The sequence below is a fragment of the Colobus angolensis genome, unplaced genomic scaffold (assembly GCF_000951035.1).
Source record: "Colobus angolensis palliatus isolate OR3802 unplaced genomic scaffold, Cang.pa_1.0 Scaffold257, whole genome shotgun sequence".
Lineage (NCBI taxonomy): Eukaryota > Metazoa > Chordata > Mammalia > Primates > Cercopithecidae > Colobus > Colobus angolensis.
In genome coordinates, this window is record NW_012115788.1 from 4,614,134 (window position 1) to 4,627,574 (window position 13,441).

The following is a 13,441-nucleotide window of genomic DNA, read 5'->3' on the forward strand; positions in this document are numbered from 1 at the left end:
CCTTTGCTTTTGCCTCAAATTCATGGCCATTTCAGGTAAAAGCATTATTTTCTAGATTGTTTTCTCCAGTATTTATTTTCTAGTGTTGAAATGACTGCATACCTTAAACTTAAAAGCATTATGTACTTCATTTTAGTACATGGGTATGCATGTGAACACAAAATGTCTTAAACAGCCAGAAAGTTTTGGGGGATGCACATCATTTACGCATTGTGAAATGCTTTAGTTTAACTTTATGAAAATTTCCAAAATTTGCTGCATATTTATGTGCCTTTTATGTATTTTCTCTTCATCTCTACAGATCTTCATAAACAATGAATGGCATGATTCAGTGAGTGGCAAGAAATTTCCTGTCTTTAATCCTGCAACTGAGGAGGAGCTCTGCCAGGTAGAAGAAGGAGATAAGGTGAGTTTCTGAACACTAGTTTCATTTTATGCCAGGTTTCTTGTTTTTTTTGCCATTCTGAGCTCCTGAACCCCACTGCAAGTTCCAAAAGACATGCCACGAAAATATAGTTTCTGGGGCAGCTTAGGAAAATTGTCTAAGTTGTCCCTGTTACAAAAAAAAAGAATGCTCTGTAGTTATGTAATAATGATAAACCTGTGCTTCTGGGTGTCATGGTGATTTTTTTCACATCATTTTCCTTTATTTTCAATTGAAATAGTATATAGATTTATTCTACAGACTATATAAAAAGGGATTGATCATATGTTATAAAGGGGAGAAATCCTCAGCTGGGCGCTGTGGCTTACATCTGTAATTCCAGCACTTTGTGAGGCCAAGGCAGCTGGATCACTTGAGGTCAGGAGTTCGAGACCAGCCTGGCCAACATGGGGAAACATCACCTCTACTAAAAATACAAAAATTAGCCAGGGTGGCACATGCCTCTAATCCCAGCTACTCAGGAGGCCGAGGCAGGAGAATCATTTTAGCCCATGAGGTGGAGGTTGCAGTGAGCTGAGATCATACTACTGCACTCCAGCCTAAAAAAAAGAAAAGGAAAAATGAGAGAAATCCTTTATTCATGTGAAATTGTTCTTTTTATGTTGCTAGAGAAAACTAAAAGTTACTATAGAACTTTTAGAACAATATATTACCAAGTTATTTTATTAAAAATCACTGCATTAATATTATTCAACACCTTTAAAAATTAAATTGTAGAATAACTTAAATTGACTAACAAATGAAAAGGGTTGTTATTTTCCAGCTAATAATGGAAACAACAACAAAAACCAATTTTTATGTAGTGAAAATTGTTCTCAAGTTCTAAATGCTGTCTTCATTTAAAACTTAAAGCAACCCTATAGGGGAGGTACTATTTTGAGTCATTTTTACAAACAATGATGAAATGGCAGAGTAGAAAGGCTGAATAATTTACTCAAGGTGACATCACTAATAAATAATGACATCAATATTAAAATGCTGTTCCTCTGACACTATAACCTGTGCCTAGCAGGGCTACTACTTCACCTTGTGATTATTATGCAAGTAAGAGACGGTTGGCCGGGTGCAGTGGCTCAAGCTTGTAATCCCAGGACTTTGGGAGGCTGAGGTGGGCAGATCACCTGAGGTCAGGAGTTTGAGACCAGCCTGACCAACATGGTGAAACCCCATCTCTACTAAAAGTACAAAAATTAGCTGGGCGTGGTGGTGGTATTACCCGGAGGCCTTGCTCCCAGAGCTCCCAAGATGGTGGCGGGCCACTTTCAAGATGGCAGCAAGTCTCACGTTCTCTGACCTGGGATTCTTGGCCTCACAGATTCCAAGGAATGGAATCCTGGGCCATGGAGTGAGTGTTATGGCTCTATGAGAAGCCGTGGGTCCCGGAAGCGAACCATGGAACCCAGTGACTGGTGTTCAGCTCCATCAGGACAAACCCAGGCACTTAGCCGTGCAGGAACAATGGCAAGCCTTTAGTCCGATCAGGAGTGGCAATGGGCACCAGGCTGGTTCAGGAGCACAGCGGACACCCTGCTGGATCTGGAGGGATAGAAGTCAGTGGCAGGTCTGCAATGGCAACAAACAGCAGTGGTGGACGGCGAGCGAAAGCTCAGCTCGAGCCATAACAAAACATGGACCAGAAGAGTGCAGTTGCAAGATTTAATCTAGTGAAATGGAGTGAAAACAGACCTCCCATATAAGCGGAGGGGACCCAAAGGATGTTGCCGTTGCCGGCTCGAATGTCTGGGTTTATATCCTGATCCTTGTCCCTCCTGCTGTGCTCTCAGGCAATAGATGATTGACTATTTCTTTACCTCCTGTGTTTGCCTAATTAGGATTTTAGTGAGCTCTCTGATTGGTCAGGTGTGGGTTAAGTTGCAAGCTTGTGTTTAAAGGTGGATGTGGTCACCTTCCCAGCTAGGCTCAGGGATTCTTAGTTGGCCTAGGAAATTCTAGCGAGTCCTGTCTCTCAGTCCCCCTCTCTCAACAGGAAAACTAAGTGCTGTTGGGGAGGTTGGCCGACAACTGCTCTGACTGCTTCCAGCTGAATTGAGGCATAGTAGGGGTTGTACAGTTGAGATTTCCTCGGGAGGGGTGCCTTTGATGTCATTAACATTGGAGCATGGGCTAGCAGGCTGGTTTAGGGGTCCGTGGTAGATCTCACTCATGGACTGCATCTGCGGCTCCATTTGAAGAATCATTTGTAGTTTTACAGCTTCGATTCTGGAAGAGACAGACTTAATAAGGAGGTTAAAGATACAGGGATTGAAATGTATGGCCTGCAGTGCAGGGGGTTATTTCTTTGGAATACTTTACAGGCCCCGACTATCTGCTTGATAGTTTTGGAAAGGCCTGGTCCAGTAAATAATAATTTGGCCATCTGATGGGTGCTACCAATGCGTAAGTGAAAGGTTTGGTGAAGGGTTTTAAGTAATTTCCATTGGTTAGCTTCAGGCAAAAGTATATTCCGTTCTTCAGTGGCTAGCCATCCTGAGGGGAGAAAATTATGTCTTCATGAGGTTCCCTATTCTATTTCTTCTGCTGAGTACTGGGGCTTGGTTTCCTGGAGGGGATTACCTCAGACTAGGGGTTCTTTTATAAGCATTTCTAATGTGGGGTCCTGCTTTGTGGCTCTTTTGGCTTCAATATCCGCTTGGCAGTTCCCTTCTATTTCCCTTTCCTTTCCTTTCTGATGACCCTGGCAGTGTAAGATTGCCACCTCTTTAGGTTTTTGTACAGTCAATAATAATTTCCTAATGGCTTCCTGATGTTTGATAGGTGTTCCCTCAGAAGTTAGGAATTCCCTTTCTTTCATATTGCTGCATGGACATGGAGGGCTAGGTAAGCGTACTTAGAGTCTGTATCTATATTTACCTTTTATTCTTCTCCTAATTCTATGCCCGAGTGAGGGCTATTAGTTCTGCCAGCTGAGCACTAGTTCCTGAAGTGAGGAGATTACTTTCAAGTATTCCATTTTCACTGACCACTACATACCCCGCTTTTTGAAGTCCTTTTTCTACAAAGGAACTTCCATCAGTATACAAGTTGAGGTTGGGATCAGTCAAGGGAACCTCTAAAAAGTCCTCTCGAGTGGCGTAGGTTTGAACAATTACTTGTTGACAGTTATGTTCTATCTTTTCTTCATTGTCTGGAAGAAATGTGGCTGGTTAAGAGTTGCACAAGTGCCCAGTCGCAGCACTGGCCCTTCAAGTAATAGAGCCTGATATTTAAGTAAACAGTTGTCTGACAGCCACAAGTCTCCCTTAGCAGTGAGTATGCCATTCACATCATGAGATGTCCACACAGTAAGATCTCTTCCCTATATTATTTTAACTGCTTCAGATACTAAGAGTGCTACTGCTGCCACTACCCATAAACAGTGAGGCCAACCCTTTGCCACTACACCAATTTCCTTACTCAGGTATGCCATGGGTTGCAAGCTCGTCCCTTGGACCTGTGTAAGGACCTATGTAAGTCCCTTGGACTGCTAGAGCTATTCCTGTTTTCTTTCTGTGACATATAAAGAAAAATCTTGCCCTGTTGGCAAGCTTAACACTAGGGCTTGGGTTAGGGCCTTCTTTAGGGCCTGGAAAGCCACTTCGGCTTCAGGTGTCCATCTTACTAGATGGGTATTGGCTTTCTGAGTTTCCTTAATTAGTGTATATAATGGTCTGGCTATTTCGCCGTACATGGGAATCCATATTCGGCAGAAACCTGTTATGCCAAGAAATCCTGTTAGTTGCTTTAGGGTTTTGGGATGAGGATAAGCCAGTACAGGCTGGATACGTTCCTCACTGAGGGCCCTGGTGCCTTTGGATAATTGTGGCCCTAAGTATTTAACCTGCTGTAAGTGGAGCTGAGCCTTTGGTTTGGGAAAACTTGTAGCCACAAGTGGCGAGGAAATTTAAGAGTGCTTGGGTGGCTTGACAGCACAAGGTTTCTGAATGGGTGGCCAAAAGTAAATCATCCACATACCGAAGGACAAGAGTATCCAGGTGTGAGAACTGGCTCAAGTCTTGGGCTAATGCCTGGCCAAATAGATGGGGGCTATCCCTGAACCCTTGGGGGAAAACAGTCCAGGGGAGTTGAGACGTTGGGTTTGAAGGATCTTCAAAGGCAAACAAGAATTGAGAGTCAGGAGGTACAGGGATGCAGAAAAAGGGATCGGTAAGGTCCAGGACTGTAAACCACTCTGCTTCCTTCAGTATTTGGGAAAGTAGAGTATAAGGGTTAGGTACAGCTGGGTATAGAGGGACAATGGCCTCATTGATAATCCTGAGATCTTGCACTAATCTCCAGTGTCCGTTGGGTTTCTGTACTCCTAAAATTGCAGTATTGCAATGGTTTTACTAGGCTTTGGGCTTTTAGGTCCTTAACAATCCTTTGGAGTCCTGGTTGGGCCTCGGGTCTGAGGGGGTACAGCCTTTGGTAGGGAAAGGAGGCGGAATCCTTAAGTTTAACTTGAACAGGATGGGCATTTTTTGCTCATCCATATTGTCCTTCTGTTGCCCAGACTTCAGGATTAATTCCTTCCTCAAGCAGGGGACAACAAACGGGTGTTCCTTCTCCTGTGTTCAGGTGTATAATGGCTCCTGCTTTTGCTAGAATGTCTCTCCCTAACAAGGGAGTGGGGCTTTCAGGCATAATTAGAAAAGCATGTGAAAAGAGTAAAGTTCCACAGTCACAACTTAATGGCTGGGAGACGTATCTAGTGACTGGCTGTCCTAACACCCCTCGGATAGTGACAGATCTAGAGGACGGTTGTCTGGGACAGGAGAGTAAGACTGAAAAGGCTGCTCCAGTGTCCAGGAGACAGTTAACCTCCTGGCCCTCAATGGTCAAGCATACCCGGGGCTCTGTGAGGGTGATGGCATGGACTGGCACTTGCCCCGGACACCCTCACTTCTGCCGCTGGATCATCTGGTTAGTGGCTTCTGACTCAGAGGACCTTCGTCCCCTGGGGCAGTGGGCCTTCCAGTGATTCCCTTGACATAAGGGGCATGGACGAGGGGGCAGCTTACTTCTACTTGGACAATCTTTTCTAAAGTATCCTTGTAGACCACACTGGAAGCAAGCCCTATTAGGCTTTCGATTTTGCCCAACTTTTCCCTTTTCCAGAGTCTCTGAAGTCCGCTTACCTGAGGGCCATGACTAAAGCAGTGGCCTTTTTTTTTAATCCCGTTTGTCCCATTCCGCCTGCTCCTCCTGATCTCTATTATAAAAAACTGAGGTTGCCAAGTTCAATAGGGTTTCTAAATTTTGCTCTGGGCCTAAGGCAGACTTTTGAAGTTTTTTCCTAATGTCTGAGTGATAAACTTATCCTTTAAGAATAGTTGGCCTTCAATAGAGTCAGGTGACAGGGAGGTATGCTTCCTTAGTGCTTCCTTTAGTCTCTCCAGAAAGGCAGTAGGATTTTCTTCCTTTCCCTGTGTTATAGTGGACATCATTGAATAATTCATAGGCTTCTTCCTAGTTTTCCTTAGTCCTTCTAGCACGCAAGTTAGCAAATATCTGCGGCACCAATCTCCATGTTCTGATTCTGTGTCCCAGTGAGGGTCTACACTGGGAACTGCCTGCTGGCCTGTGGGGAATCATTCTCTTTCCTCTGTTGTCATGCTATCATTGACCTGACTCAGACACCAGAGATCACCAGACTCTCGGACTGCAATGATGGCAGCATTTCTCTCATTTGGGGTTAGTGTCTGATTTAGCAGTAACATTACATCTTTCTATGTCAGATCAAAGGATTTTCCTAACCCTTGTAAAACATCAATATAGCCATCAGGGTTAACTGAGAATTTACCTAGGTCTATCTTAATTTGCTTTAAGTCTGAGAGAGAAAACAGTACATGCACTCTGACTGGGCCGAATTCTCCTCCTCCCACTGCTTGGAGGGGGCATAATCAGGGAATATTGGCACTCTCTGGTTCATTGTTTACCCCTTTGTCTATCTCCTTTTGGACCGAATGGGTTGAAGGGGGGTCCTTATTAGTTGGGGAAGAAGTCAGGAGGACACGGGGGTTGGGAGGTAGACTCTGAGGGTTTCCTGTAGGGCATAAATCACACTTTTTACATAATTGCAAGTTGTCTCTTAATGAAAAGAAAGTTTGTACATATGGCACTTCACTCCATTTGCCTTCTTTTCTACAAAAGAGGTCTAGCTGTAAGATGGTGTTATAATTTATACTTCCCTCAGGAGGCCAGGTTTCTCCCCTTTGAAGAGGATATCATCGCCAGGCGGTACTGCAGAAGAATATAAGTCATTTCTTAGCGTCTGAGGGTCAAATTGGTCCCAATTCTCCAGAATACATCTTAGGGGCGTTTTGCCTTGGGGAGAACGTTTCCCATCTGAAGAAAGAACATAGGGATGCCAGCACCCCTAGTTATTTTCCAATGAGCATTAGTCCTAGAGCATCCTCTGTTGTCCTAACACTTATTCCTTTCCAGGGTGCGTAACCACTTATGGACTTCTGCTTATCAGATTAGTTATGCTCACCGATGTAGCAGTCCTGCACCTGTTTTCCCACCTCTCTTGACCATAGAAAAAGGGGTCCGGGCTGCTGGATTCTAGTGGTCCTTTACCAGCGTGCCCAACATTGCCTTTGCACTCAGGGGTGAGTTCCTTTCCAGGGTGCATAACCACCCATGGGCCTCTGCTTATCGGATTAGTTACGCTCACCAATGTAGCAGTCCTACCCCTGTTTTCCCGCCTTTCTTGACCACAAAGAAAGAGGTCCAGGCTGCTGGATTCTAGTCGTCCTTTACCAGCATGCCCAATATTGCCTGTGCGCTCAGGGGTGAGCCCTAGAGCTGGACTGGGTTCCTGAGCATTTCATAACAACCCAGCTACCCCATCAAGATGCATTCCTATAAACAACAGTTCTTTTGCAAATTCATTTCAGAGAGTGTGTAGCTAACCTTTTGAGTTGGGATTGAGATAGTCTTTTGATTCTGTAAGTACTTTAAGGCTTGGCTGAGTGCAAACAGCTCGCATATTTGAGGAGACCAATTATTAGGCAATTTTTTTTTAACACTGCTTCCACAAAAGTCTCCGTATCAATTACTGAATACTCATTGGGTTTTTTTCTCAATCACCTGGGAGGAACCATCTGTCATCCTGTCCTGAAGGGAGTTCCTCCTAGGTCTGGTCAGACCTTCGTATGGTAATTAAGATTTAAATCCCCTGTTAGGAAATCTGTTGGGTTAAGGATTTTTTGATAGGAAAAATCCTGGTTGTCCGGTTGTCTGGTTGCCGGTGGCCTCAGTGTTCTCAGGCTATGCCCTTGTTTACACTAACAACAAGGTAATATCAGAGTGCTATAGGGTCACGGAGAAGACCTTCAATAACTAATTATAGGTTTTTAATTAACCTGACTTTTAAAGGAATAGGGCACAATTTTTACTATTTCTATCTTTTTTTTTCTTTTTTTCCTTGACTCCCTCTTTGTTTCTCTCTCCATCTCTCTCTCTCTCTCCATGTCTCCCTCTCTCCCTCAGTCTCTCCTTTTCCCTCCGTCTCTCTCTTCCTCCATCTTTCTCTCTCAGCCATTACAAACTTGGGGCCCTGGCAAGGGTGGTGGGGAATGGGTCCTACATAACTGCCCATGTTGACAGCTGTATACCTAAATCGGGAGGGACACCAGGGATAAGACTCCCTAGGTTTATAGCCTAGATGCCTAAGGATGCAGCCTTGAGCTTCCTTAGATCCCTTTCGAGGTACAACTTGCTAGAGGAAATGAAAGTCTGAACCATTAGTACCTAGGAGGCGGGGATTAGAGGAAGTAGATTCAGAGGTAAGGAGAATCTGGGGGCTATGCTTTCAAGAAAATCGTGGTCGGGATCCAGGAGGTATGGGTCAGAAGGGAAGGTAGGGCCACATGCATGGGCGACTGTTGAGTAGAGACTTCTGGTTGTGCCATGATCTCAACTGGCTACTGCCAGGAGTTCGGGACAACAGCTTTCTGCCTAGTCAGCCCTCAGCTTCCCCAAGAAAATTGAAAGTGGAAGCTGGCTCCAGGCAGACCAACATCCTCCAATATTACTCATTGCTTTGGAGGTCCCTTCGTGGTCACCAAAATGTTACCGGGGGTCCTTGCTCCCAGAGCTCCCAAGATGGTGGCGGGCCACTTTCAAGATGGCGGTGGGCCACTTCAAGATGGCAGCAAGCCTTGTGTTCTCTCACCTGGGGTTCTTGGCTTCACAGATTCCAAGGAATAGAATCTTGGGCCATGCGGTGAGTGTTATAGGTCTATTAGAAGACGTGGGTCACAGAAGAGAATCATGGAACCCAGTGACTAGTGTTCAGCTTGATTAGGATGAACCCAGGCACTTAGCCACGCAGGAACAATGGCAAGCCTTTAGCCGAATCGGGAGTGGGCGCTGGATCAGGAGCACAGCAGACACCCTGCTGGATCTGGAGGGATAGAAGTCAGAGGCAGGTCTGCAATGGCAACAAACAGCAGTGGTGGACGGCAAGCGAAAGCTCAGCTCGAGCCATAACAAAACACGGACCAGAAGAGTGCAGTTGCAAGATTTAATAGAGTGAAATGGAGTGAAAACATTCCCTTATATAACAGGAGGTTGCCGTTGCCGGCTCAAATGCCTGGGTTTATATCCTGATCCTTGTCCCTCCTGCTGTGCTCTCAGGCAATAGATGATTGGCTATTTCTTTACCTCCTGTGTTTGCCTAATTAGCATTTTAGTGAGCTTTCTGATTGGTCAGGTGTGGGTTAAGTTGCAAGCTCGTGTTTAAAGGTGGATGTGGTCACCTTCCCAGCTAGGCTTAGGGATTCTTAGTTGGCCTAGGAAACTCCAGCTAGTCCTGTCTCTCAATGGGTTCCTGTAATCCCAGCTACTTGGGAGGCTGAGGCAGGAGAATTGTTTGAACCCCGGGGTCAGAGGTTGCAGTGAGCCGAGATAGTGCCATTGCACTCCAGCCTGGGCAACAAAGAGTGAAGCTCCATTTAAAAAAAACAATAAATTCTTTCTTATTATGAAAGTAAGATATCCTAGCACTTTGGGAGGCCGAGGAGGGCAGATCACGAGGTCAAGAGATTGAGACCATCCTGGCCAACATGGTGAAACCCCGTCTCTACTAAAAATACAAAAATTAGCTGGGCATGGTGGCGCATGCCTGTAATTTCAGCTACTCGGGAGGCTGAGGTAAGAGAATCACTTGAACCCAGGAGGGTTCAAGTGAGCCAAGTTGCAGTGAGCCGAGATCACACCACTGCCCTCCAGCTGGATGACAAGAGCAAAACTCCGACTCAAAAGAAGAAAAGAAAAGAAATGAAGATAGCATAATATTAAATAAACTTTTTATTCTCCTCCTGGGTGAGAAGTCTAAATAACTTCAGAATTTTTATCTGAACACATAAGTGTTTCTAAGTCTAATTTGAAATGATTTTTTTGTTCTTTAGTTGCCCAGGGGTTACCAAGCTTTAAATTTCTGTAATGTGAAGAGGTAATGTTTTATTTTATTTTATTTTATTTATTTATTTGCTGCAGGAAAAGACTACTGGGAAATTAAAGTCAGCAACACCCAAGGATAATATTATTTATGACAATGTGTTTCAGTTACTTGTAGCAAGCGCAGGTTCCTGCCAGTCTCCTGCCCAGTCTTTTCCATTACTTTAGCCCCAGTAAATGAGATCACAAAAATGAGATCACAAATCTCAATGTACTGGGCCATGCAGACAGACTTTTTCCAAGATAGTGACAGACCTGAGGGGGCCCTTTTGGATTTAGGAGAGGCCCTGGGTTCAGATTTCAGTAGGATGAGAACAAGTAAGACCGAAGTCTCAAGCCACAGGAGTACAGAGTTCAACCACAGGGGTTAACAATTTGAGAAGTAGAAACAAAATAGAATGATGACAAATGTCCCTGGCGTTCAGATTCAGATTTTCTCTTTATACCGAAGAGTTCACCAAAGCATGAATTCTCCATTCTGCTTCTCCCTGTCTCTGCGTAAAAGTCCACAAACAAAGGTCCTTTATGATATTACTCAACCTTTGTCTATGGCCTCTTTCCCAGACCGCCCCATCAACTTAAGAGTTTCAACTTCGTCATGCCCAGTGTCCCTCTCCAATCATTGCTTGCTAGTCACCGCCTCTGTACATGTCCACAGTGTAGTCCTCAGGACCTAGTTCAAGTCACCATCTATAGCAAGAGCATAGATTTGCAATGTTTGTACTTACCTTCTTTGAGATTCTGTTCCTTTTCATGTAAAATGAGGAGATAGAAAATTCTTGAGGAGTTAAATATATAGAGAGCTCTTCAATTGTGCCAGGCATATCCTAAAACTTCAGTCATGCTAGGGTTTTATATTTCTTTAAAGCCTTCTCTAACCTTCTCAAGCAGTCTTACTCTCTTCTGTGTAGTTATAGGACATTGTATTTGCCTGTATTATAACCTTTGTATTATACAGCTATAGGTTAATTTGTCTGAGACAATATGCTTCTTGTAGAGATCAACACTACATCTCTCATTTATATCCTTGGTTTCTGGATATAGCATATCCTATAGGTATGCTATACTGTATCCGATAGATATACTATACTATAGATATAGTACATTCTACAAATCTATGGAATATTTTTCTTATTCATCAAATGTCGAATTTCCATATATTCCACATTCCTCACCTTAGGAATTTAGTACTAACCTGACTATTAACTATGGCAGACATTCTCAAAATTTAGCCTGCATCAGAATGTCCAGGAAGGCTTGTTAAAACACAGATAGCTGAGTCCCACCTGCGCCCAGATTTCATTGCAATAATCTTAGAATGGGACCTGAAAATTTTCATTTCTTACCAATTATTTGGTAATGCTGATGTTGTTGGTTGGGAGAGAGGTGGGGGAATGCATTTTGAACCACTGAACTAAAGTGTTAAGCTGTTAAATTGTATCTCCTCTCAAGCGTTAGCATTTAACAGGGGTCATGGAGTTTTGACACCTAAGAAAGTTAGTGATTGGAAACTGTACTGTGGTGATCACTCTGCACCTCTCTGAAATGTTACCAAACCAAAATTGGGCAGAGAAATACTGATCATCCCTGGCAAGGTCTATAGGAGCCCCAGAAGCCTGTGCCCTTAATATAAGCCATTCACAGAAATAAGAGAGAACTTTATTCTTCACCTTTCAAAGAAGAATGAATACCTTTTATCAGAGACTTAAAGAAATCCACACACCACCACCTCAAATGTTCCTCTAGTTGCTTGAGTGGCTCTAGCAGGCCTGGGAAGGTGAGAAAAACAATAAAGGGCAAGGACAGAGTGAACCCTTAAGAGCTACATACTTTCTTTCTGTTCAAGAGGGAGATCAGATCTGTTTGCAGTTTGCAACTAACAAACCGAAAAATATACTTGATGTTTTAGTTCTGGAGCCTTGAACATCGACCTTTGCCACTGGGATTAGTTTTACTAGGAAAACAAATCTCTGTGCCTAAAGTTCCAGTTGAAACCTTGTCAGGCAGTCTGAGGACTTTTCTTAGTGAAGTTATGGGATTGACCTCCTTCCTAAAGCATAGTAAGGGAAAGCTGATGATCATACTGTAAGCCTTAGAAATGTTTGCCACTGATTTGCTCTGTGCTTCTTGACAATTACTACTGCTCACCCAAGAGATCAAGAATGCTTATTAACATCTACCCAGGCTTCAAGTCAGGTCACAATGCCAGTTGAGTTGGCTGGTCATCTGATCACTGAAACTAAAATGTTTACGGTATAAACTGTTCATGGTAAACCACTGTTTGAACATCTAGCACTCTTATATTCTTTTTTAGAATTAGTTTAAAACTTATTTTTAAATAATTATTGCTGTTCTCACAATTTTGCCGACAAACGTAAACTCTGACATTGCTTAGTGAAAGGTACAAATCTAGTAAATTACATAGTCACAGTAAACCTAATATTCTGTATCTGACTCTTTAGATAATGAGCCAAGAGGTTTTAGGGATTTAATTTATAAGTAGAATGGGGCTAATAATGGGCTGTATACCGCCTTTCAATGGTATTATAAAGAAAAGAGGAAGGGCAAGAACAAATGGAGGTTACAAAGCAAAGTACAGATGTGGGTGGGAACTGTTTTCTTTTCACTTCAGTGGTTCTTTTAGGCTATATTGACTAATCCTGAAAAGTGCTTTTAATATTAAGGCATGACCTAACAAATAATTGCTGGGGATAAAAGTAAATGTCCATTAAAGTAAGTGCCTATGACAGGTGTAAAAGTAAAACTGGTCTGATAACTATTTTCTCCATCTCTGAATGAATTTAATATGGAAATGTACCATCTGAGAGGGATCGAAGAGTTCAGTCCTTCCTTAACTATGCTTTAGAAGACATTTGATATCTCATCATCATTTGAAGTGTCTTTTTACATTCAGCTTGTGGCCCTTACTTCAAAAAAGGAGCATTTTCAGTGCTATAAGCAAAAGTGTTATTGATGGTGGCAAATCTGAGTTAATGTACCAAATTGTTTTCTGTTTAAAGAATTATATCCCTGAAAATTCCAGTTCTGAAATTAAAAAAAAAAAAAAATGCTAGTCTTGGAATTAAGAAAACAATAACTCTTATGTCTAATAGTTTTTGAATAATGTATAAGTTTTGTTATATCATGGAATCTATTAGAATATTATTTATTATGTAAATGCCAATGTAGTTAAATTTATGTAAGGCACCCCTTATATAAAATCAGTACAACATGATGAGTTTATAAAACAGGTAACCAAATTATTGAAAATTTATTTACTGCCTATTGTAGACCCAGAATTATAAGAAATATTACAGCTTATAAAACAAATAGCAGTATATACTTATTGCAAAGGAGGTCATTATTAGGGCAGCCTTGCAGAGATGTAAGAACTAGATTTTGTAGTCAGATGTGGGATCAAAGTTTGATTCTACTGTCTGCTAGATTTCATATCCATGAGCCATAGTCTACTCATTTATAAACCAAGGTCCATGATACTTAATAATAAGAGTTAACTATGGGGCTTTAAAG

At 42.7% G+C, this 13,441-nt stretch overlaps 1 protein-coding gene across 3 annotated transcripts in view; it reads left to right on the top strand.

Moving 5' to 3' along the window:
• ALDH1A1 (aldehyde dehydrogenase 1 family, member A1) overlaps nt 1-13,441 on the top strand; it is a 105,142-nt gene that overhangs the window by 57,858 nt on the left and 33,843 nt on the right. For all 3 annotated transcript variants that reach the window (XM_011947031.1, XM_011947029.1, XM_011947032.1), the window contains one exon: nt 302-406. In XM_011947031.1, the coding sequence (XP_011802421.1) occupies nt 302-406 (105 nt within the window). The remainder of the gene's footprint in view (nt 1-301; nt 407-13,441) is intronic.